The sequence below is a fragment of the Eubalaena glacialis genome, chromosome 1, assembly GCF_028564815.1.
Source record: "Eubalaena glacialis isolate mEubGla1 chromosome 1, mEubGla1.1.hap2.+ XY, whole genome shotgun sequence".
Classification (NCBI taxonomy): Eukaryota; Metazoa; Chordata; class Mammalia; order Artiodactyla; family Balaenidae; genus Eubalaena; species Eubalaena glacialis.
In genome coordinates this window covers 35,220,015-35,246,656 of record NC_083716.1, presented here as the reverse complement: position 1 = coordinate 35,246,656, position 26,642 = coordinate 35,220,015, and the positions used below count along the sequence as shown (strand labels likewise).

Below are 26,642 nucleotides of genomic sequence, written 5' to 3'. Positions count from 1 at the left end.
CCCACTGACACACCTTTGGCCTCTTCACTTTCCCATGACACAAATATTAAAAAGTATTATCCAGATTAAAAAGGATTACTCAAACCCTACTTACTCCCTAACTCCATCCATCGGTATAACTCTCAACGAAAAACACCTTTTCTGAATTTACATAGCAATTACTGTTTGCATCACTTACAAAGGGAATGCATTCTAAAATAAAATTTTAAGGAACTTTTACACTTTTCATCATTTGGACCTGAAATTCATCTTCCCAGAAAAATAAATGGTAGTTTCCTAGCTTGGTCCCCCCAAAAGCCTACTTCACTTATAGTAACATGAGTGAATTAACACTAATAGACAACACTTAAAAAAAGAGATGAAAACCAGTTTTTTGTTTTTTGTTTTTTTTAAGTATTTGTTTGTTTATTTATCTATGGCTGTGCTGGGTCTTCGTTTCTGTGCGAGGGCTTTCTCTAGTTGTGGCAAGCGGGGGCCACTCTTCATCGCGGGAAAACCAGTTTTGATGTCCTACCATTTATTTTTGTCCTTCTCCCATCCCCAATGATGTCATGCTGTCCAACACCCCCCAATGCAAAACCTCTATTTAGAGAGAAAATCAAACATTCTGTATTTCAAAATTACTCATTTCTCTCCCAAACAACACATTTCCATTCTTTCATTATATCTGATTTCTGGCCAGATACTCAATAAAAAGAATCTGATTACGATACTAAGGTACAAATGACTCATCAGACCTTAACATCCCTAAAGGATAAATGAAAATGCTGTTCACTCAAGTCTTCAATTGCTAACCATTCAGGTAACAGAGAACACAAAGTGCATAGACCCAGACAGGCATGGTGGCGGGGAGGAGCACCCTGAACTGGGGATGGGGTAGAGTTGCAAAAGGCGTACTTGGGAGTTGTTTTTTGGGTTTTTGTTTGTTTGTTTGCCTTGGAGGAGGTTTTATTTATCTCTCACATTGAAACTGCAAAAATAGATCAGTATTTCAGAGTTACTTGGGAGTTGTAATCAAAGCTTCCTTAAAACAGTTCATGATTTTTATAGATTCTTCTCTTTTTCCCATTTCTAATCAAAGACAGAAAATTGGTTCATGTCAGTCTGGAGGCTCTGATAATATGGAGGCAAAGATGGCATATGGAATAGGCAGCCAATTTAAAATAGTGATCTTGGGCTTCCCTGGTGGCACAGTGGTTAAGAATCTGCCTGCCAATGCAGGGGACACGGGTTCGAGTCCTGGTCTGGGAAGATCCCACATGCCGCGGAGCAACTAAGCCCGTGGGCCACAACTACTGAGCCTGCGCTCTAGAGCCCGTGAGCCACAACTACTGAGCCCACGTGCCACAACTACTGAAGCCCGTGTGCCTAGAGCCTGTGCTCTGCAACAAGAGAAGCCACTGCAATGAGAAGCCTGCGCACCGCAAGGAAGAGTAATCCCCACTCGCCACAACTAGAGAAAAGCCCACGCGCAGCAACGAAGACCCAACGCAGCCAAAAATAAATAAATAAATAAATAAATAAATATATATATATATAAAAATAAAAATTTGCTCATGAGGGCCATTTGCAAATAGACTAATTAGAGTCAAACTCTTCCCTAAGGGAGCGATAATGAAGAGAACACCAAGGAGAGAAATTTGGGAGCACAAAAGTAGTGCTTTCCCCTGAGAACAAATATGACTTTTAAACAAGAAAGACTATTGAATATATAAACTTAGCATGAGCCAGCACAAAACAATCCCACATAGAAAAAAAGGAAATAATGTGACTAATTCTGGGTATATAATATATTCTATGCTAGTACAGATTTATACCAGATATGACAAGATACGATATACTTTCAAAGTCCAAGAACTACTTCCTCCAAGAACTTTAATTCTTTATTATCAATCATCATCATTACAGATAAAATTCTTTTACTGTTTCATTATGTATTAAACAACTTTAGACCTCATAAAAAATTACATTCAATTTCTAGAAGTCAAGGTAGTAGTTACCCTTGGCTAGGGGTATTAACTGGAAGGGAACCTGAGGGGAGGTTCTGGGGTATTGGTAATGTTTTGATCTTGATCTTGGTACCGGTTAATCTGTGTTCAATTCCGTGATAATATATCAAGCTACAGTATATATTTATGATCTACACACTATTTGGTATATAATTATACTTTAATAAAAAACAAAATATTACAAACATTTTAGACCGATTCACTGGGATAAAAGGTTATAAGATTAACGTAGAAGGTCCAAAATGCTAACATTTTTGTAGTCTTTAAATCATAAACCTGAATAATCCAAAATTGAAAAAAATTAGACTTATTTTCAATTCATCAGAATAAATATAAAATGGTACATGTACTTTGCAGTGGGATATGCCAGTTACTCTAAAAATAAGTTTACATGATCAATGGCTTAGTACCTTGTGAATGGCACCTCATGTTAATGGTATGGTGTTTGGTTAGGCACAGGAGGCAGCACTGTAAAATGGATCATCTGTTACTCCTTAAGACTTGGCCTGCACTCTGTTTTAAATGGCTGCACTCACACATGTGATTCCCTAAGGGCAACTTACAATCTGATTTTAACATCTAAAGTAAATCTTCAGCTACATGGATTCATCCAAAGCTGCTGAATTTTCTGTAAGCCAAGTAACATCATACACAGATTCTACTACAGAGGTTCAAAAATGCTCATGCATGGCACAACAGAGAGAGAGAGAGAGATCTCCATTCTCTTGTGGATCAAAGTAGCATGCACCCATTTCAGGAACTTAAGCAGAGTCCCTGGGATGCCATACTTATGAAATTAAATGAACAAGATACAGCGATCTTAGTACAACATTTTACTAACTGGCTTGGAAATATCTGTCAAGGCTGTTAAAAGTTAACTGTAGGAACAAATTGTTAATTACCTTCCTTGCAATAAAATCAGTTTCTTAAAAACACCTTGTAAACTTATTTTTTGAATACCATTTCAGTATACAAAATTAAATTCTATTCGAACATCTAATGGTCCCTTTCAACTTCCATCTAAGTATTAGTCATGCAAAAAATTCTACCTAAGATGGGTTAAGATCTTTAAGTTAGTACAAAAATATCTCCTTTTCCCTAGTTAGACTGTAAATTCCCAAAGCACAGGAGTGATGGAGTTTGTCCCATATATGCCCCTCCTCTATCTTTGTCTTTATAATGGCAGGTGAGATAGTTTTAGCCCAGTAATTTTCAAATCTGGCAAATTATAATTGAAAAGATCAATTTATTCATAACATAAACTTAGCAGGTAGAAATGATGCTTGAACGGATGGAATACATTTTCATCTGCTACATTCCCATAAAGTATTTGGATGTTTTAAAATCCCTTCTTCCCACCCTTTTCTCTTTGACTCTTATCCATTTTTCTCAGAAAAATCTTTCCATTCCATCTGCAAGCTTGAAAAGTAACATTAACAAGTGGCAAGTATAATACTAGTGTTCCTTACATACTTCATAAAGGAAAAGAAATACCATAAAGTAAAATATAATAACCTGATAATTTACTATGCTCCAGGCATTATATGCTGAATGTTTAATGTTGTCTGTTCTAATTCCCAAAGCAACTACCATAATATATATTTCCAGATGGGCAAACTAAGGTCCAAAGAGAATGACTGGTCCAGGTTACTCAGCTACCTAAACAGCAGAGCTGGGATGGAATCCAGGTCCACACTGGCTCTAAAGCATTTATTCTTTTTCTCTTTTAAGTTAAGGTAGTATGTACATTCAATAAAACTCATCCATTGTAAGTTTACAGTTTGATCCATTTTGGTAATCATATATAGCCATGCAACCGGTACCATCATAAACAAGATATAGAACAGTTCACCTCCCTAAAACATTTCCTTGTGCCCTTTTGCTGTTGATCTTATCCCCCAAACCATGGCTCCTGGCAATCATTAGTCTGCTTTCTTAGCTTTGTCTGCCCTTTATACAACTTCATATAAATGGAATCAATGTGTTTGACTTCCTTTACTTAGCATGTTTTTGAGATTTATCCATGTTATTACATGTGTTAATATTTTGTTTCTCTTTATTGCTGAGTAGTATTCCATAGAATGGAAATACCACAATTGATCCATTCACCAGTTATTAGGGACTGAAATGTGTTCCCCCTAAAATTCATATGTTGAAGCCCTAACCCACAATGTGACTATATTTGAAGACAGGGTCTTCTACGAGGTAATTAAGGTTGAATGAGGCCATAAGGGTAAAGCCCTAATCCAAAAGGACTGGGTGTCCTTATAAGAAGAGGAGATACTAGGAGTGCCCATGCACAGAGAAAAGGCCATGTGAGGTCACAACAAGAAGGCAGCCATCTGCCAGCCAAGAAGAAAGGCCTCAGGAGAAACCAACCCTGCCAACACCTTGATCTTGGACTTCCAGTCTCCAGAACTATGAGAAAACAAATTTCTTTTGTTTAAGTTATCCAGTCTATGATATTTTGTTATGGCATCCCTAGTAAAGTAATACACCAGTCAATGGACATTTGAAAAAATAAAGCCTTTATTCCTAACCACCAAGATCGAAAATCCAGTATTTCAAACCTGTACAGTCCTTGAAAGTACCCAGAAATTCCCTTTAGGATTTCCAAAAACTTATCATCCTCCAAGAGTCTGCTTTTAGTATCATAATCCAAGATTAATAAAGAGAAACTTCTCACCCAAATTTTCTTTCTTTTATTTCATTATTACTACCATAGCACTATTGTTTTCTATTAATCACTACCCTTAAAGCTGTTATTTTATGAATTAAGATCAGAATTTAATAGGTGTTTTTGTGGATTGGTCAGAAAATCTAATTTTCATTAATAACATATGAAACTGCCCTACATTCTAAACAACTGAATTTTTGCAACATTCTGTTTCATTGCTTACAAAATCTTATAGGAAACCTACAGATCTTTAACCCATGTCCCAAACAAAACAGGAATTACTTCTATACCCAACACAAAGATGTTCTCCCTGGTTCTGCTAGAATACCTTAATCAAGAGTTAAGGTGAAAGAATAAGGAGGCTCACTTCCGTCTTTTCCAGTCTTTCTTTTTTTTTTTTTTTCAAACTTTTTTCTAAGTAGCAGAACCCTCTCTCCTCTAACAAATGAACCCCAACAAATATGAGATATTTATTCCCTGAACAAGGCTGTTCAGGTTGAAGCAGCACAGGGATTCGGAGCCCCACCTGTCAGGTATCCCTCTCCATAGTGGCCCTTAAAGTACCCCCTTGGATGCTGGGGTTCCATAGAACATGACTGGAAAAGTGAAGATTCATGCTACATGGTAGGACAATTCTTTCTAGTTAGAAAGTTCTTTCTTATACTTGCCTCACTATTATCCTTCGCCACAGACACCAGTCTTTTTTTCGAGGGTCATTACTTTATCTCCTTTCGGTTTTCTTTTCTACAATGAAGTTATATTTAGCTATTCCTCATAAGAAATAGTTTTCCATACCCCACATCATCCTGAACATCCTCCTTCAGATAAACCTAATTTTCCAGTAAGACAGTACTTGTCTGTCCAAGCTTCTCATAAGAACAATCAAGGCCCTTTACCATCTGATCTCTAACCACCTTTCAGATCCTCATTCCCACTATTCCATACATCAGACCCATATATTCCAGTCACACCAATTCAACCCACTCCTCTGATAGTATCATTAAAATATAATCACCTATCCGGTTAACATAAGGATCTAGATACCCACATGTTTTAACATCTGGTCTTCTCTGCTTCCTAGGAAACTCCTAATCCCCTTTTCCATTTCCATCCCCTATTATTTTTCCAATCTTGTCCAAAATGGTAAATCCAAGGCTTCACTATACCATCTTGCAGTGTCCATGCATGCCTAGTATTAATTTCTAAACTACATTTACCATATAGGTTACTAATTAAATCTCTCAATATGTGACATGTTATCAAAGTAATCACTTCAGAACTTCCAGGTCCATGTCTTAAATTTCTCATTAAAACAGAGAAAGATCATTTAAAATTTGTATGTCTGACAAGATTTCTCTGGAAATAAACATAGGTAAAGAATCTCTGCATTGGGACTTCCCTGGTGGCACAGTGGTTAAGAGTCCGCCTGCCAATGCAGGGGACACGGGTCCAATCCCTGCTCCGGGAAGATCCCACACGCCATGGAGCAACTAAGCCCGTGTGCCACAACTACTGAGCCTGCACTCTAGAGACGGTGAGCCACAACTACTGAGCCCATGCGCCTAGAGCCCGTGCTCCGCAACGAGAGAAGCCACCACAACGAGAAGCCCATGCACCGCGACGAAGACACAATGCAGCCAAAAATAAATAAATAAATACATTTATTTAAAAAAAGAATTCGCTTTCTAATGCAGGGGTCGTGGGTTCGATCCCTGGTCGGGGAACTAAAATTCCACATGCCGCAGGGCAACTAAGCTTGCGCACTCTAGAGCCCATGTGCCACAACTAGAGAGAAGCCTGCCCACCACAACCGAAGAGCCCGTGCACCGCAACAAAGATCCCGCATACTGCAGCGAAGGTCCTGCATGCCGCAACTAAGACCCGATGCAGCCAAATAAATAAATAAATTTAAAAAAAAAAAAAAAGAATGTCTGCATGATACTGCTATCACTGGTTGGAGAGAGTGGGCATGCACATGCGTTTGCAACAGCTGGTGCCTATGCACCCTCACACCTGTGCCCTAATAGTATTCCACTGAGAGTAATTAATTACCACCTTACCTTTATCTCAGTAGCACATTGCTAAATGACACACTAACTGCCCTCCTGAAAAGCAAGCAAAGTTCTACAGATTCTCATCACATACCAGAATACTTTATATTTTACACCGACCAGTCTGTCCAAACCAGGTCTGAAAATGCCTACTCCATGCACCCAAATATCTGGCATATGTTCACTATACCAAAGTCTTCACTATGCCAAGGTGTCTTGTGGTCTCTTCAAACTTTAAACACTCAATTTTTAGATTGTTCAGGACAGCCAATACTTGCTAACCCTACATGTCTGAGCCCCGAGATAATGTAGGAAATTATACAGAGGGGAGACAGCGGTAACAAAACAGGTGCCGTTGTGCCCATGCCCCTTAGTCAGCCTCCTCGTCTCTTCCCTACCAACAAGGCTCCTCTCATGTGGGAAGGAGGGCTCCTTCGTGGAGCAAAGTTGTGGAAAGGAATGGACCTGAGAATTTGGGAGGAACTCTGGCAACACAGAGAACTGCTCATTCCCCTCACCCATCCTGACCTCTCAAAGACAGCTTCCTCTAGTAACCTGGACTTGGAAAAACCTCAGGGAACAATAAAAGCAGACCAAGCCTTGAGCAGAAAGAAACAATAGGAGGGAATACACAGCACAATCCTTATACTGTTTGATTCCTTCATGCTCAGATAAAGATAGACACTGGAAAGGGGTAGGGGGGCAGCACTGAATTTCTCAAGAGGTAATGACCTCTAATTGTGGTCTTTTCCACCCACCCCCCTCAACCAGGTTCAATCCCAGACCTCTTAAATTACAGTCTCTGGTATGGGGTCACAAGTATTTTCTATTTTGGTTCCTTTTTTTTCTTAATTTTTTATTTTATATTGGAGTATAGTTGATTTAGAATGTTGTGTTAGTTTCAGGTGTACAGCAAAGTGAATCAGTTACACATATACATATAGCCATTCTTTTTCAGATTCTTTTCCCATATAGGTTATTTATTTTGGTTCCCATTTTGACTGTAGAGCCAGGATTAAGAATTACTGTTAACTCAAAAGGAAAAAAAGGGGGCAAATGGGTGGAAGAGGGAAGGATCAGAGACTAGCATTTGTTAGGTATGTATTTCTTGCCAGGTTTGGTAATGGAGCATTGCACATTTAACCTTATTGTTGGTAAAGAAGGGATTAATGTGTCCATTTAAAATAAAAAATACGGGTAGCTTTCCCAAGGAAACAAACAAATGATGGGTCCCGGATTTAAGCTCAGATATGTTTGGTCCCTCCAAACTACATTATTTCCACTATATTAGGCTGGAAAAACAACAACAACTTTAGTCAGATAACAAAGGTATGTGTGTGTGGAGGCTAACAAAGAAAAGAAGGCAAAGTTTCAGGTACTTAACTTTCCCTCCGGATCATCGGCATAACAAGTCTTCGTCCAAGTCTCAGATTTCCAGTCTGCATATACTAGAGGCCTGAGAGGCAGTGTGTTAAAATTCTTGCCACTAACAAGGGAGACTACGTTGTAAAATTAAAACTGATCATTTTCAGAAATGCACTAATTCTCTACAATCAATAAAGTATTATTTAGTTAACTGCTACTAAAGGAAACCTGAGTGATCTTTTTGGGAAAACCCAAAAGAGCAGAAATCACTGCTCTTTTGGATTAAAGGACTGGTTAGCAGACTAATCTGTGTGTCCAAGTCATAGATGACTATTTGCTGGCTGTATGACATCAGCAAGTTCCTTTACCTTTTTTAGAAAATGAGGACACTGCCATGTTTTAAACAAGGATGCAATAAAGATGAAAGGAATGACCATGATTCTCTGTTTTCTATCAAAGTGCCCCAATAGCAGAAGGAAACAAATCACGAAGCATTCTTAAAACTTGCTGAAATCAAGAAAATCTTTTGAAGTCTCCAGCTTTATCTGAAAAACTGCATTCAGTTTCATATACTGCTCTATCACACAGCCATATTTTGTTTGGATAAGAGAATAATTCTGGGGTGAAATTGGTGCTCAAGGAAAATTTTGACCATGTCCTGGCAAACCATTTTAAGCATTACAATGGCAGAGACAGGTCTGTGAAAGCACTTTGTAAACTGTTAATTGCTAGATCCATATATGTTAGTACCATCTTCCAAAAGGAAAAGTTAAAACAAAACTTTAGGAAGGAACTAAGGTGGACTAGATATTCTCTAAGGCTGTTAAACTGTGCTTTTCACAGTCTCTCTGAGATATCTTTCCCTTTCTTCCAGTCTTCCAGACTGAGTACCTACTCTATGGGCTGGGCATTGCACTGGAAACCAACGAACAGCTATGAAAAGAAGTTCATTCTCTGCCCTCTTGAAGCGTACATATTAAAGTGAAACACCAACATTAAAATAGTTAATTACAACTGTGATGAGTGCTATAAAAGAGAAATCCACGATCTACTGCTGACACAAGTGGACAAAGCAAACAGGGAGGTCCACAGGAAAAAGGTAACTTTTCAGTTTCCTGCATCTTTATTATTAGGTCGGAAGCACCCAAATCCTGACACCTTAGACATATTCACACACACAAAGAACTTCTTCCAAAATCCAGTAAAGTAAGTCAAGAATTTCAGAGTTCAGTTCTTTACAATATTCAATGCCAGGCCATGTAGACCAGGAATATCACTCTATTTTTCAGGAAAAGAGGATTCATTAAGCGTTCAGAGCATAAACCAGGTGACAAGTAATATTAGAAAAATGATTTTCCCAGAGACACTGAATTTGTGTGTGTTAAACTACTATAAAAATAATATAACCACTCTTAACAATTAAGTATTTAAAGCAAAGGTTATCACCCTCAACCTGGAGGCAGAAGGTTCTGATCCAGAAGGTTCTGGCTCCATCATGTCACCCTAGCCAGTTCACATAGTCTCTTGAACCTCAGCTTCCCCATCTGTAAAATGAGAAGGTCAAAACAAAACAACAATGCCCTTAGGTCCCCTACCATGTTCATGTGCAGCATCTACCCAAAATAGTTTGAAATTTGAGTATAGATCATTACATGGCCTTCTGATTACTATCCTGCATTTTTAAATTAGCCATCATTTACAATATATTCATTCCACAATTATATACTAATTTTACTTCTAAATCTGTTCAGATAGAAACAGGGATCTTGTCTTCCAAAAGTTCAAAATACTCAAAGACAAAGTCTTTAATCTGAGAATCTCAAAATAATTCCTTCACTATCTCATTACTCTGCTAAAAAAAAAAAACTATTGACTTATATCCACTCATGGTGAGCAGAAATACAATGTACTCTTCAAATTTTGGAAAATTCCATTTGAAATTCTAGCAAAACTGGCTCTATTCCCATTTTGGCATAAAAGCATCATGTGTTCAGCTCCCTCTCTGCCACTTCCTCTCAGCTGAGCCGCTCCCCAAGGAGTTCACCCTCAGTAGAGAATGAAAGGGAGGGGGAAGAGGAGGCTCGCCAGCCACACCAGAGTCTGCCAAACACAAAGTTCATACCAAAACCCTTTCACATTGCCTCTGGCAGCCCTCAGTTCAAACAGAAATAGAAGTGAAGTCTTCTAAAATATTTTCAACGCATTAATAAGAGGAAAAAAGCGGAAGGCAGCATGATCTAAAGCTCCAAGTTTCTTGGTGCATCAGCTGTGTACAAGGTGTTAACAATCAATGACCTCAGAGTTTCTCAAGCAGATGAATGTCTTTTTGGGGCTTTTTTAAGATATTAAAATTTTAAGTCTTCAAACATCCAAGGTTTTGTTCTAGGACTCCTCAATTTATCAGTGTTCTTAAAAGTTTGATAAGGAAGAGTGACGGCAAACAATCATCCATCCCTGTCAGAGGGAAAGTGGCACTTCAAATTTCTTTTTTTTTTTTTTGACTTGTGGAAACAAATTCTTTATTTCATAATTATCATATGGGATAGCAAGTTTAGCTGTATTAAGTTCAAATTACTGGGTTAGAGGTTGCAATTAACAAGAAGCTGTAGAAGATGCCTACTGAAGTATAAGCCTCTACTGGGTTTATAGTTCAGTTGACAAATAAGGCACATAACTTTTGTATAATCTAACGGCACTTCAAATTTCTCATTCGCCTCATAACTTGGAACAGGCTGTAGTTACAAGCCGAGAGATATCAAAAAATGAATGGCATGAAAATTTTTAAATAAAACTGAACCTCTGTTACATTACAAAACTACTGTTTAGACCCTCTTCTCTAAAAAGACTATGCCCCCTACTTTCCAAATGTAGCAATACGAACACCTTATTTGTACCTGTGCCTAATCTCATCTACATCTCACAAAAATAATGAGGTAGTTAGAGTATCATAACTGTCCTCCTGTAGGTTTTTTTAACTAAAGAGAGACTTAGGAGATTCAGAGACTTGCTCAACCAGAAGCCATCCTTATCACATGACTCCTCCAAAAATCTAAGCCCTCACTCTTGTCCTCTGAAAAAAGGGGGACAATATTACTTCAAAATATTCTTAAAGCTGTTGTATTTTCTGTCACTATAGATTAGTGTACATTTTCTAGAATTTTATATTAATGGAATCATCTAGTATGTACTCTTTGTCTAGTTTTTTAAATTCAGCATAATTATTTTGAGTCATTCGTGTTGTTGCATGAATCAACAGTTCGTCCCTTTTTTAAAATTAATTAATTAATTTATTTATTTACTTTTGGCTGTGGTTAGGTCTTCATTGCTGTGCGCAGGCTTTCTCTAGCTGCGGCGAGTGGGGGAACTCTTTGATGTGGTGTGCGTGCTTCTCATTGTGGTGGCTTCTCTTGTTGCAGAGCATGGGCTCTAGGTGCATGGGCTTCAGCAGTTGTGGCACGCGGGCTCAGTAGTTGTGGCTCACGGGCTCTAGAGCGCAGGCTCAGCAGTTGTGGTGCACTGGCTTAGTTGCTCCGCGGCATGTGGGATCTTCCCAGACCAGGGCTTGAACCCTAGTCCCCTGTGACGGCAGGTGGATTCTTAACCACTGCATCACCAGGGAAGTCCAACAGTTCGCTCTTCTTTATTGCAGAATAGTATTCCACTGTGCAAATGTACCACAATTTGTTTATCCGTTCTCCAGTTGAGGGACATCTGGATTATTTATAATTTTGGCTATCATGAATACTGCTGCTTTAAACATCACATACACACCTTTGTGTGGACACTGGTAAATTCTGCTGCATCCTATGGTAGGTGTGTATGTTTAACTTTTTTAAGAAACTGCCAAACTGTTGCCCAAAATGGCTATCCCATTTTACATTGCAAACATCACTGTACAGCATCTTTAAAAGTGCCAAACATCATGAAAGATACAGCAACTCTAAGCCCCAAAGAAGGTGCATGTTTCAGTCAGGAGATAAGAGACAGGAAGCATTTCATGCAGAAAAAACGATTCACACAAAAAGAGATGGTAATATACTCCAGGACAGCCACTCTAGCCTATTAGTGATTTGTAGGTGTGCTGTCTTAAATTCCATCAGGAAAACCTCTATCTAAATACAAACAATGTAGGATATGTTTTGGAAGTCTAACATGCAAACAAAAGGAAATCTTTAAAAGGCAGCACTATGGCTTCCCTGGTGGCACAGTGGTTGGGAGTCCGCCTGCCAATGCAGGGGACACGGGTTCGAGCCCTGGTCCGGGAAGATCCCACATGCCGCGGAGCAACTAAGCCCGTGCGCCACAACTACTCAGCCTGCGCTCTAGAGCCCACGAGCCACAACTACGGAGCCCACGTGCCACAACTACTGAAGCCCACGTGCCTAGAGCCCGTGCTCCACAACAAGAGAAGCCACCCCAGTGAGAAGCCCACGCACTGCAATGAAGAGTAGCCCCCGCTCGCCGCAACTACAGAAAGCTCGCGTGCAGCAACGAAGACCCAACACAGCCAAAAATAAATAAATTAAATAAATAAATAAAATAAAAGGCAGCACTAAAGCTCTGATACAAGCAATCATGACAGCAGTTCACCTGAGCATTATCTACTAGGCCGCTATGCTAAACTTTACAAGATTTATATATAGCCACTTTAGTGATCATTATCTCGATTTTACAGGTGAAGAAACCAGAGACAAAGAAGTTAAGAATGTGGCCCCAAGGACATACAGCTTCTAAGAAGTGGGACCAGATCTGCTAGATTCTAAACAATGCTTTTCGTGGCTATGCTAATTTATTGCTCATCTTCAGGTTTCACAAGCCTTCCAGCCTACTTGGAAGATACCTCCCTGAAGCTGAGTGATACTATCCCTTAGGCCACACTGCTCCCCCTGTTTCTAAAGTTGTACTCATCAAGCAACTTCCTGATATTTCACTGTTTTTCCCATTTTCTACTTGAAAAAAGAGGAGCTGACCAGTCAAAAGGAATAAAGTGGATATACTCAGCAGTGATTCTCCTAGAGTAAATCACAAGACCAGGCATTCTGGTTTTGAACATTAACTTGACCATAAATTTGGTCACTTGACTAATGATGGAGCACCAATATCCTTTTCTGAGGATCATCATAATAGAGGAAAAAGCACCAAGTCAGGCATCAATCCCATACAAGCCCGCAACTGCTAAACTCAACTCTATACCTAGAGTGCAGGTATACACACACATGCACACACACACAAAACCCACAGACAATCAAAGAAACAAAAAACACAAACTACCCTTAAGTGTTAGAAAAAATCTCGCTGATAAAACTACTACAGATATAGCTGGAAGCACTCTCATAGTCTCCTTCCTTCTCCAGCAGGAAAAATAAAAATACATTATGCAAACTTCTAGTGTCTTTGGTGTAAGGGTGAAGAGGATGAAAAGAGGGCATTATGAGAAAGTTAAGAAAAAATACATTAACAGTTTAAATGGAAGGGGCATACTGTTTCAGAACTAACTATATTTTGGAAATAGCAAACAAGTGGCAGATCTTACTGATGGATCAGAATTTCTTCCCATCTCCACTTCTGTATTCTACAATACTTGAGGACTAAAATTTTCGGTAACAGCCAAAATTTAGATGTGTCTCTTAGTTTCCTCCCCAAAGGTTGGCCTGCTAACTCTTACTAAATTCATGGTCTTGAGTAGCAAAAATCAGGAGAGTCTTTGGCTTTACACAAATTTTGCTAGTCTTTCCACACCCTAAATGTCTACAGGTTTACTGTTTTCTACAGTTGGCTTCCTACCGTCTTCTCCCAAGCTCCATTTTCTGGCTTCTAGATGTCATCAGCAGTGGTGATTCTGAGAGGAAGGTATAGCTGGAAGACATACACTAGGAACACCAAAAAACGGGAAACTGGCCCATTCAAAGTTGGGCAGTAGTAATGAGAAGTGAGAATGCTCACCCTGACACCTCTGTCTGTCTCATCAAGTCAGGAGAGCTGACAACATGGTATTTTCAGGAGAGATTTAGGTTTGGATGAGATCAAGGAAGTGAAAGAATGGGAGATTTTTTGAAGACATAGTGAATGGCAGCATTATGAACAGAGTTAGGAAGCATCAATTTTGCATACCAAAAACAGTTAATAAAAAAGGAACTACAACTGTCTCACATTTTCTTTTTTAAAAAATTTAACCCTTGACTCAATTCTTTAAAATTTTCTTAGCCAGTATCTTCTTGTCTGAAAATATAGTTCAACTTCAACCCAGCCCCTTTCAATAATTGCAAATTCTGAATTAATAAAGATTTAGTGATTTGTGACCTCATCTATATGAAGGTTGAGGGAAAATAAGAAGGACAGACCAGTCACAGGACACTAACCGTTGAGCTGAAAAGTGGTAGGCATAAAAGGGAAGACAAAAAATACATAGGTGTGTTTGTGCATGTGTTACATATATATGTCACCAGATGGGCTGGGCCCAACTACACAAAAGGGGGAAAAAAGCTTTATCACAGCAAATCTGTCAAAACCTGTAGACCTCACAAGTATCTACCAAGGAGGATATTTTGTTTATTCTGATCATTTCAAGTAGAAGTCAACTTTGAAAGAGAACTGACAAATGCAAATGTCAAACCCCAGTGGTTTTTACGGTTTACTTTGAGGAGCCTATAGGGCAGGACCCACAGAGTCATTTGAAGATAGGTGTGCTCTGGTATCTGCCATAATGTTGAAATATGCATAACTCATCAACATTTGATATAGATACTGGCAAAATGACCCTTTTGGTACTTTAAAAAATATTACAACATTACAGAATCTTCATTCTGAAAGCAATCATTAAGATGACCTAATTCAGTCTCCTCATCTGTAAGGATGAAGAAATTTCAAGGCTGAAAGGGGGATTTAAACAACATGTACAAAGTGGAAAGAACATAAATGAAATCTCTTATTTAAAAGCAGAGATTAAAGAGAATCAAATCAAAGAGAATCAAAACCTTTTAAAAACAAAAGTGTCCTTTAGCTTCATTTTTTACACGGAAAATCATAAATTATATCCTCTCCCTCTTGCAGAAGAGGACTTACACCATGTCAAATTAGGTCTTTTCTAAAATACACACTTATTCCTGCAGGCAGACACACTATCATACTGTTCTTTTCTTTTACATTCATTTCTAAATCCCATCATCTAACTGAAGTGTTTTCACAAAGTTTCACAAAATTGCTGTGGCTCGGCAAGTTAAGCATGTTTATTAATCCTCACCTCAAAAATACCTGCCTTCTAGAAAAAAAGTTAGAGGTAGCAGAATCTAACTGTAAAGTGATCTTTCTTCTAGAAATTAGAAAATAGAGGTGGATAGTCTGGAACTCCCATTGTTTCCAAGACCCTCAAAAAGAGGAGATACTAGCTGTTTAGAACAAAATATGCATGGAGTGGATTAGGACCTGCATTATCAAACAATGCCAGCAGTGCTGGTTCTTACCAGTGCTCCTTGGAAGGTAGGCTACATGTCAGAACCAAAAGAAATATGGAATATATATTTTAGAGATAACCTAAAATATGCCCTAAGGAACACTAATGGCATTTCAACATCCTTACTCAAGCAAGAAGAAAAGGGGTAGTATTGTAAACAACCGTAGATTTACCCAGCATGTCTTCCATGTGTATTGAGAGTCAGCTTGTATGTCAGGGAGGATGAGAGGGGACAACCTGATATGACTCATTTGATAAAGGAGAAAACTTATATCCTGAGGGATTCAATGGCTTGTATGGTCCTTCAGACAAGGGACGATTTCCATTTAGAGACTGTTATTCTGCGAAGCTATTTGGTCCATAGACACTAGGAAGGAGGGTTGATGCCAGCCAGATATTTCTTGCAGTATTATTTAATACAGTGACTTTCTGGCTAATAAGGTTTTGATGCTCCAGAACCCAATCCAACAAGTATACTGACAAAACCATTTCTAAGCAGCAAAGCTATTGCCACTATTCCTATGCAAACTCCACTAATGGGAAACCCCTTATATGTCCAGTTTGAAGCACCTGTTGGCTATCTACCACAATGAGAAAATTCTGAGTTACAATAAGTTGATTTATTTATTCACACTCTCTAGTCCAGTCCCTCTCTATCATCTCCCTCCTTTTTCCTCCCCTCCTTCCTCCCCCCTACCACAGTGGTATTATACAGCAGGGGTCAGCAAAGTTCTCTGTAAAGGGCCAGACAATAAACAGTTTAGGCTTTTTTGTCTCTGCCACTGTAGAACAAAAGTAGCCAAAGACAATCCATAAATGAATGGGTTTGGCTGTGTTTCAATAAAACTATTTACAAAAACAGGCAGGCGGTGGGCCACATATGGCTCACAGGGCTGTAGTTTGTCAACCCCTGGTTTACAGTAGCAGTTCTCAAACTTTAGCCTGCATCAGAATGACCTACAGAACTCGGTCATACACAGATTTCTGGGCCCCATGCTTAAAGTTTCTGATTCAGCAGATCTGTAATGGGGCCTGAGATTTTGCATTTTTAATAAGTTCCCAAATGATGCTGATGCTGCTGGTTCAGGGTCCACACTTTGAAAACCACTGCTATAGAATAATGGTCTACACTGCACTCAGTGAAGGCTGAAATGTAATGAACAGCTGAGAAAGTGGAAATTACATGCCGTAGACTTGACTGCTAATTTTACAGAATATTTCATATGAAGACTTACTGTTAAGTGCCATAATATTATCTGTTCCTGGATGATGAAAATTTATTCCCATGCGTCCTAAAAAATAAAGTAATTTTACTTTAAGCACAAAGAATGCTTAATATAATCATAAATACATTGTACAATATGAACATTACAAAAAACTAAAACAGATTAATCTATAACAATGCTATCAAAGGCCACAGCAGTTAAAACAGTTTTAAATCAAGTCATAAAACATACACATGAAAAATCTTAAAACAAAGCTAAAGTCTCAATAACAACAAAGAAATAAAACAAAACAAAAAAGAAGCTTCCATTATAATAGGAAAATTTAACGTATTTCCCACATTCCAATTTAAACATGCCAACTCCCTGGATTAAGCATTTTATTTAAACAATTTATACTGCCCTTCAAATTCAAGCAGCAAAATAATGAATTCAAAGAAGTATATAAACTTGAAGCTTAGAGGGAATTAAAAGATAAAGGTTTCATGGTGGCTCAAAAATGCAACATAATGATCAGAATGGCGACCAGAAGAAAGATGTAAAATTTATATAACAGATATAGTGGGGGACAATGACCGGCCTAAAAATTTAGGGTTCTTGTGCTGCCCCTACCACTCACTAGTTATACGACCTTGGGCATAATGCTTGTGTCCAGACCTTTGTCCTTATAGTAACAGGGGGCTGGCTGCTTGTTTTGTCTGCCTCCAAACGAACAATCATTTTTACATTTTTAAAGAGTTGTAAAAACAAACACAGAAATTAAAAAACAAAGAATAATGTGCAACAGAAACTATATGGCCCACAGGCCTAAAGTATTTACTCTCTGGCCCTTTACAGATGGTGCTTGCCAGCCTCCGTTCTATAAGATGACAAGTCTGAATAAGATGTTTCAACTAATAGCCTCCAGGTTTAAGAGCAGAAGATGTATTAATTACTTGGGAAAAAGGAAGATGTATTAATTATTTGTGATTTACTTATCATATTCTGAGGTATTCAAACTAAACAATAAACAACCAGTCACTGGAAAGTCTGCCTAAAAAACCCAATCACTGCCGAGCAGAATTTAAGGAAATGGCACATTGAGAGGGTCTTTCAATCTTGACCTAGGAATATTCAGATATGGGTGTTGTTCCTACAAACTAGGGATGTTCCCTAAACGTTCTCAGAATAATACGGGTTATCAAGAAATCCAAGCAAGCCCAAATTTAGCTCATTCAACTTCTTTTATTTCCTGTGCTACAATCATTTATGGGAAAGAATTATGTAGTTTACAACCACTATATCAAATAATAGTTTTTATATGTTTCTGGAACTACTTATGTTCCCTAACGTTAAGGGGTGCCCCTCTCTGTAGTCCTCTAGAAGCTGGATCCTTTTTGTACTCTTTCCATCAGGTCTTGGGACTTTTCAACCTGGAAAGATGAAACTGAAATGAAGCTCAGTAGTTTTCTAATTATCATCCTCTATCCTACACCGATAACTTCCAATTCAGTCTTTCTAAAGATGCGGCAAAACAAGAGCCTTAGGCAATGTTTTGTAGATGAAGGCATCACTACTTGCTGAAAAGTAGAAAATTTTTTTGCCTTTCCTGGTATCCTTCCTAATTCTGTTGGCCTCTTTGACTTCAATGATCTCTAGATCAAGATCATCAACCAAAGATTTTATAAGAAACTCTAGTTCAATGTCAGAACCATCAGAACCAATTACTTAAATGTAATATAATTTTTTCCCAAATTCTTTTTAGTAAACCACTTATGGCTTCTTTAAGCTACTTTCTCTACCTCTTCAAAAATTAATGTTTAGATTATAAAATACAATATATTTTCATTGGAGAAAAATTAGACAATACAGAAAAATGAAGAAAACAGGATCACCAATCGAAGACAAGCTCTGCTAACATTTTGATTTATAGCCTGCCAGTTTAGGGAGTATATATGTATAAAGGTTTCTTTCCTAAAATAAGGTTTATTTTATAATATTTTAAAGATTTAATATATGGTATGCCTTAAGTTTTACAGTTATTATGGGATTTTGAAGGAGAGAGAAAATACCAACAGCAAAAGAAAAACCGACTCCAAATTCAGATGAGGCCATTTCTTTTTTCTTCCTTTTGTCCAACAAATACTGCTGTTTAATCAGCTGTGAAAATAGAAATCAAGTGTGTGACATCTGGTGATTTTTGTTAATGCAGTCTGGTGCTGCCAGCGTGACATTTTGTCACCTGTCCACGGTCTGCTATTTTTAAATTGTTCTTGTCAGCTAGCTATCTTTTAAGTATAGTGTAAAATATAAGGTTTCGAAAACTGGAAGGCATACTTAGTTTTACTGAGTTAAACGATGCTATGGAAACCTGAGACCGTGTCCCACTTTCCCCACTGCACAAGGCCTGATAAATGGGGGTGGGAGAGGATGGAGGGGGAGGTTGGAGAATAGGGTTACATATGGCTATTCAGACTGTAAAAATCACAGTCTCATAAGCTCAATTCATATTCATATTTAAGATGTTAGTTATAAAAAACTGCCTCTACTGTTATTCAAAGTTTCAGAGTCAAACTAAACCCATACTTTTATATGTCCAAAATAAAAACTGGAATTTTTATTAATTCGTAACTAATTATGAAAGTCACCTCTTCACTTCTGCAATTCCTTATGAGATAGGGAGCAACTATCTTTCTCTAATCATCCCCACATGTTCTAAAAAGTCAAGTCCTTTGGAGACCTTTACATAACAATGTGAGTGCTGTGTTCTAGAAAACGTTATAAGACAATGCATATTCTACTAGATTCTATTTCTTACTAATTTTCTCTATAAAGTTGAAGAGACAGTCCCTCAGAAAAAGTATCTACAAGGTACAATAATGTGATATGTAAGAATACAATAAAATGGTGTTTCAAATTCCTTTTAAGGAAAAATTATGAAAGTATGGTACTATAATATTCGAAATGTGTTCCAAAGAACCACGAAGCAAAAAAGGTGAGCTTTTTGACCTGAGGTCAAATCCTTATTTCTTTGCATACCAGTTGTGAATCATTTTTGGTATTTTATCAATTCCTTTGTGCCTACATTGCCTCATTTCAGGCTGTACTCTAGAACAATTAAATCAGAATTTCCAGAGGTAGTACCCAGGATTAAAGAACCCTTAATCTTTTTCTTACTCTCAGGTGATTATAGTGCTATATTGAAAGGATCATTGGGCAAATTAATGGGAATTACCTATAAAAACAAAATCACTCAACTTCTATCTGTTGTCTTCCCTTTTGTGTAGAAGAGGAACAATGACTTCTTGCTAACTTCGAACCTGTGCCCTAACAGTTTCTGGAATCTGCAAACTTTTATACAAGGCAGACGGATACGGGCCAAAGGGAGGTAGTACAAAATTAGAACTGGAGTAATAATTCAAGTACGTAAAGAGACTGTATATTTTTCTAAATAAACTAAATGTAATGAAGGTGCACTTTTTCTAAAACAAGGTGACCTCAACATTCCACAAAAGGGACCAATTTTTTGAAAGGCTCTGTAATACTAAATTTAAATTATGATGAATAAAGAAAAATGCCTCTATAACACCAAAGGGATGGCATTATTTCTTCCAAGTTTCTGTCAATTTAAATGTTTTAAAGCACTATTATCAGAGGATAGCTGCTATTTTTTCCCAGATTCAGTATACATTTGAAAAACAAATCCTTCGATATCAGTTCTCAACCGACACCTGCTCTTTTCATTTTTCAAATTTCAGTTCCATGAATGGTGAAGGAAGAGAAAATTCAAATATACAAAAATGTTTCATCAGGCACTACCCCCAAGTGCCCAGCCAAGCCTACTCTTCTGTTATAACAGGGAGACTACACAGGATGAGAGAAGGATGATTCCTTCCTGTTTTTTGCCAAGGACTGTGCTATACTGTACTACCCCAGCCAGGCAATGGGACCTTGCTTCATAATGTCACCTACCCTGCCCAATGCACTGTGTTGGGTTTTCCCTATTATTCTTCTCTCTCATCACTTTGTCCTCTTTGAATAATAATCCCAAGAGAGGGTATGAATAATCAAACCTTACGTCCCTGGGTTTTCAGAGGGGTTCCCCAGTGGCTAGGTGAACCCTCATCATTGGTAGCAAGTCGGGGGACAGCTGTAAGGAGGGTGCAGGGAGGAACATTTTCCCCTTTCCTAATCCTAACTCTCCCGATGCCAGAAATCCCCCTAATCCTCATAATCAAGAGGAGAGTTGGCTTTCCCTGCATCCACTAGAAAAGAGGGCAGAGGACAATTCTTCCCACCCAGGCCTCACTCATACCTCTACTGACCCAAGGATTTCTGTACTTAGAAAAGAAATAAGGCATAGTTTTCATTAGTTCATCACCCTTCTCAAAACCCTCCTTCTCATTTCCTGGAGACATTTTCTCAAATGAACGACAGGAGAAGTCATACCTAAGGTATGGTAAGAGACAACAGGTAATTATTAAAATGTTATTCTGCTACAATCAAGAACTGTAGTTTGAGATCTAAGAAGCCCCCCCAAAATTAGTTTTTATTTTATTTAAATTAATTTTTGTTTAAATAAGGGTTCTGTGATCTGAGCAGCATTGCAGAAGACATTCCTCAGGGTTCTATGAAGAAAGCTCAGTTTGACTTTTTCTCTACATTACTTGACATTTTTAACATGGGGAGGAGGTTTTTTTAATTTTTAAAATTTTAAAATTTCCTACAAACATCTTTAAGGCTGACCTAGTATAGGTAGAAATATGATTGGAAAACTGTTAAAGCTCTTTACTAAAACAAGTTTTATTACTTCCTAAACTTCCTATTCTGTCATTTCTCCCACTAACCCTTTTTCTGCCTGAATCAAGAGAACAGCTGAATAAAGGGATTTCTTATTGAATACATTTATACGATGAAATATCACTATGAACTTATTTTCACCATGTTCACTTTAAGTACATCATAAAGTATTTTTATTTTTCATGAATGTGATATTCTACTTTATTATACTTTCTTTACACTATTCAGGTATAAAATTTTGTAAAGCCAACAAAACTTAGGAGGATTATTTTTCTTTCTCCTTTAGGTGGTTTTTGATAGTGACAGAATGTTTATCCTTCAATAATCACTACTTATATCTATGGCAAATACACAATTTTGACAACTTGCATTCGAAAGCTTTCAACACTTAGCTGCAGTCTAGCTGGAAGGAAGTAAATACAGTAGGGATATAAAGGTTTACTTTATTACCCAGGCCAGGCAGTAGGCACACCACTACCACTGCTGGTAAAAAAATCACAGATAACTTCTGAGCAGTTTCTAGTGTCAGGGACTTTATCTCACCTTCACACCCACTCTATGAAGTAGGTGCTTTATTTTAATGATGAAGACACTAAGGCTTTGAAGAGGCTAACTAATTTATCTAGATCAATAGCCAACTAAAGGCAGAACCAGAATTCAAACCCAGGTTTGAATGACTGCAAAGTCAGAAAGGCTGAGTTGAAATTTCATTTCCTATACAGAGAATATAAAATGTCTGGATGAATATTAATAAAAATAATAATCTTTGTTATCTCTAGGTAGTAAGTCTCAGGTGGTTTTTTCACTTTCCTTTTTGTCTTTTTATGTACTACTTGAATTTCTTACCAAGAGCAAGAATGTATTATTTTCTAAAGAAAACCTAAATCCATAGAAAAACACCAAAACAAATAAGCACACAAAAAACCAATGACTCTCTAACTTGAATTTTAAGACCCTCAAAATAATGTTCAAGTAAAACAAGAGGATATTAAAGCTAGGAGGAAGAACAGGATGGATAGGGGGAAGTGTTTCTGGACAGACTCATATAGAAGCCATGTGGTAGTTCCCCTATCCTACTACCTTTCTCTTAAAGCTCAATTCACCTAGACATTTACATCTTTTGAGCCAGAGACCCTCTCTATGAATTTACCTTAAGAAAAAGCTATGTGCAAGAACTAATCCATGGCAGCATTACCTATAATGGAGAAAAAGCTGGAAACAACCTAAGAGTCCAAAGTTAAGGTCTATCAATAAGTTATAAAGACAAGGTAAAAACATAATGTTTATTATATGGAAAATTTTTTTAAAGATACATCATGACAATGTTTCTTTTATTTTTAAATTATCTTTTAGTTATTATAATTTGCTCCCTTTTTTAAAATCAAATATTACTGAAAATCTTTCCCTTAAAACGCTAGCATCATAATTATGTTTTTAGAAGTAATAAGGATCAAACACATGGTGCCATAAACCAAACGTAAAAGTCTCCCAGCTGGAAAAGGGAAGCCTGAAGTTCAAACACCCTAACCAGGGGACAATAACAGGGTGATGTAATTGACCATGGGAAGTAGTCCATTCATAGGAAATCAATGTGGGTGGTTGTAACCATATTGAGGCTGTAAAAAAGTACATGTTAAGTGCCTTCCAACTTATTAGGACATATTATATCTATAAGTACAATTCAGAAGGCTTTTATAGATGAAACCTCACATTTGCAAGTGTAGTGGAGAAATTTATGCAGAGGTAGTTGGACGTAAAATAAAAAAGGGGCCATCAAAAGTAGAATAAGGTATTTACATTATCCCATAGTGAGGTACCCTCCTTACACTTTGACAGTGCTACTCTCAACAGGGCAGAACAGCTCCTGCTTAATCAATATTCACAAAATTCTAGAAAATTATTTTACAGACTATAATCTAAGATCCTTTCATAATCTTTTATTGCTAGAAGAATACAGACCAAGATAAAACAGGTATGCATAAAGAACAAGGACTGAGTATTTTAGAATAATTAGGATGGGCTTACAGCTGTTCGAGGTAGAGAAGGAAGACAAATGTAGCCTTAGAAGATACTAAAAACACAAAACAGTCTGTAAATATTGTTTTTTTTTTTTTTAAACACCATTCTCACTTCTAAGTGAAATTACCATGTACATAATCTTTACTGAAGAAAGATGTGGTAACAGTGACTAAATATAACAATGACTAAATGAGAGGCCTTTTTTCCTACTTCTGAAGGCCTTAAAATGTAGCTTTTCTCAAAATCTTTTATTTTCTTCATAGCCTGTTAACTACTTTCTTTTCACTGGAAATTGAGGAAAGCAGCAGAAAATCATGAGTATGACAAGAAAATGATGAATCAGATTTTTGGTGTGGCATGAGGAAATGACTATCAGGTTCACAGTCAGTCATACCCTATATAAGAGCTTGCAGAGAACCAGAGGGTAACAAATTCCTCACAACTCTAGAGGACATAAGGGTTCATATAAGACGGGCATCCTTGTGGCTAACGCTTCCAGTTTTCAGATAGTTAGTCTCTAAACCCAAGTACAGTGGCTATTTCCACAGAAAATTTCCATTTCAGTATTTTAAAATATCACAGGGCCCTGGAAAAGTCCTATACCGCATAATAAGAACTACCTGTAATCATGAATGTAACATCAGCCTCTATCCTGAATTTACATGGGCTCTAAATATAGGAAGTCCTAATATTGCTGACCTTGGGACTTTCTGCCTTATATTTAACCCAAAACATTTTCCTTGTGTTTAGCCTTAGAGAATGCAAAGGGTCACTGTCTGCTCTTAAGTCTGTGTAGCGATATTTCCTACACTAGGAAAGTGATTGTATTTTAATAAAATGAAACCCTTTTCTACAAAGTTTTCTGAAGTAGTCTTTGGAGATTAAATCTCATACTTCCTTGCAGTATACTTGGACTTAAATGAATTATCCAGGTTCAGCTAAACATTTCAAATACACAAAGCCCAAAAAACTTGGCTGCTGGTCTCATGCTATAAACCACGACCTCAGCTACCCAACACATGCTTCTGCCAGACATTATGATTAAAGCAAACAACCTTGATTATGGTAGGTAGCTGAACCCAGGTTTAAAAAAAAATCAACTTTAAATACATTCCACAATGCTTTACAGAAGCAAACAAAAACAAACAAACAAAAAAGAAACAAAACCACAATTATTAAAAAGCTGATTTTTGTTTAAAACACCAAGCAAGGAATGGACATATGAATATTCCTAACCTGCAAAATGATTCCTCCACATTATATCAGCGAAACTCATTGGTGGGCCACTGGGAGGGTAGTGTTTACCTTTCAGAGGCTCATGATCAGTCCTTATCATATCCATTAAGGAGTTCTCCAACGAGTGCAAGTTAAAAGTGTCATAGGGCCTACTCCGGTCCTAAAAATAAAAACAGAACAAGATAATACATAAAATTACTTCATAAAATTAATAACCATATCATTTGCTTATTGCCACGGATTGATGACATGAATCAAAATTCCAGGTACTTTTAATAACACATCTTTTCATTAAGAATAATGACTTGGCAACATTAAGTTTAATACGAGTTTCCATAATTAATTAAATTGTATCCTTTACCCTAATAATTCTTTAATATATATGTCCCAGTACTTCAGACTAATTTTCTCTCAAATGAACTAAAAAAGTAAATTCAAAAGGAAGAGTCAAGTGAATTGGTTTTGCCCTCCACCCTTCACCCCCTTCCTCTACTATCAACTGAATATTCTATTCAAATGAATAGAGATCTTTTTTTTTCCCCTAGAGGAAGACCATAACTAAGAACTCTCAGTCTACAAACAGAATCACTTCCCTGAAAAATCAAAAGGTGACTGTAGTTTCAATGTAATTTCATTGGGTATCTTTAATAATTATTACTGATAAGTTCCATACATTAGATGCACTTTATAAAAATTAAAATGTGTCCAAAGTACTAAAACTACCTTTTGAAAAGCACTCACATGAAAAAAAACTTTAACCCAAGGTAGTGTGTTTTCATGATGTTAGATTCAAAACCATTTTGAAAACAGAGAGCTAACACAAACTAAGTGAAGAAAAAAATTGTTCTACTGCATTTCACTCAAGCCCATGGGAGACCATCACCTACAAATTATTTTTAGTAGTCTGAGCCTAAAAGGAAATGCAGTTCATGGCCTAACTTAATACTATACAACAGCAGATTTAGTTTGCCTTTGCTAAAGAAAAGCAATACAGTCATAAACATCAACAACCACACCAAATCAAACCACAGCAATGAGCGATTATCTTCAGGGTCTTGAAAAGTTTATCCAGTTTTGCAAAGGATCACTTATCCTCCCCTATGAGCAACAGAATAGCAAAATGACTGCCTTGATGAGCAAAAAGGGATACAACAGGTAAAAATCTCAGCTACAGTGATCATTTTCTAGTTTAAGTCTTAAAATCTTGGGAAGCTGTTTTCTTCTGGTTTCTGGAAAGCATGGCTGTATATCCATCCAGGGAGGCAGAAAGGAAGGTGGCATTTCCTCAGCTCTGAGCATAGAGGAGGAACCCAGAGGGTTACTGAATGAATGAATGCAGTAAGTTTGGACGCAGGTCCGAAGAAGAGCCCTGAACTGAGAACCAGAACGCAAGAGTGCTAGAACTACAATCAATTAGGAGCTTTTGGGTACATCATGATCTCTAGTCTGTGCCTGAAATTCCTCCCTTTATACGAATGAAAGGTTGAGCTAGATTATTTATAACATCCCTTCCAATAGTATACTTTTTTTTTTTTTTTTTTTACTCACACATGAGGAGTAGGGGTGGAGGGCACAGATGTTATCAAATGCCACAGAGAGATATTTCATTTTTACAAGCCTTTAATGCACAAGTGTAGGGCCGGGCCCTGGTGATGCAGAGATGAATGTTATAACCTAGTCCCTGTTTTTAAGTAACTGGTAGAGGGAGACATAACCAATTAAAATAAGAGTATGACAGGTGTTTTAACAAAGGAATGTATACATATACAATAGTCACATCTATTTCTTAAAGAACATAGATTTGTGTGTGTATAATAAATTTTTTTTAAAATC

General features: G+C 37.4%; 1 protein-coding gene across 6 annotated transcripts in view; it reads right to left on the bottom strand.

The window, feature by feature from the left end:
• Window positions 1-26,642, bottom strand: part of CPEB3 (cytoplasmic polyadenylation element binding protein 3) — a 215,464-nt gene that overhangs the window by 121,080 nt on the left and 67,742 nt on the right. For 5 of the 6 annotated variants that reach the window (XM_061171379.1, XM_061171623.1, XM_061171264.1 and 2 more), the window contains exons 3-4: window positions 24,810-24,969; window positions 16,788-16,844 (exon numbers count right to left, since the gene is read on the bottom strand). In XM_061171379.1, the coding sequence (XP_061027362.1) occupies window positions 16,788-16,844; window positions 24,810-24,969 (217 nt within the window). The remainder of the gene's footprint in view (window positions 1-16,787; window positions 16,845-24,809; window positions 24,970-26,642) is intronic. The other variant, XM_061171546.1, reaches the window with a different exon arrangement.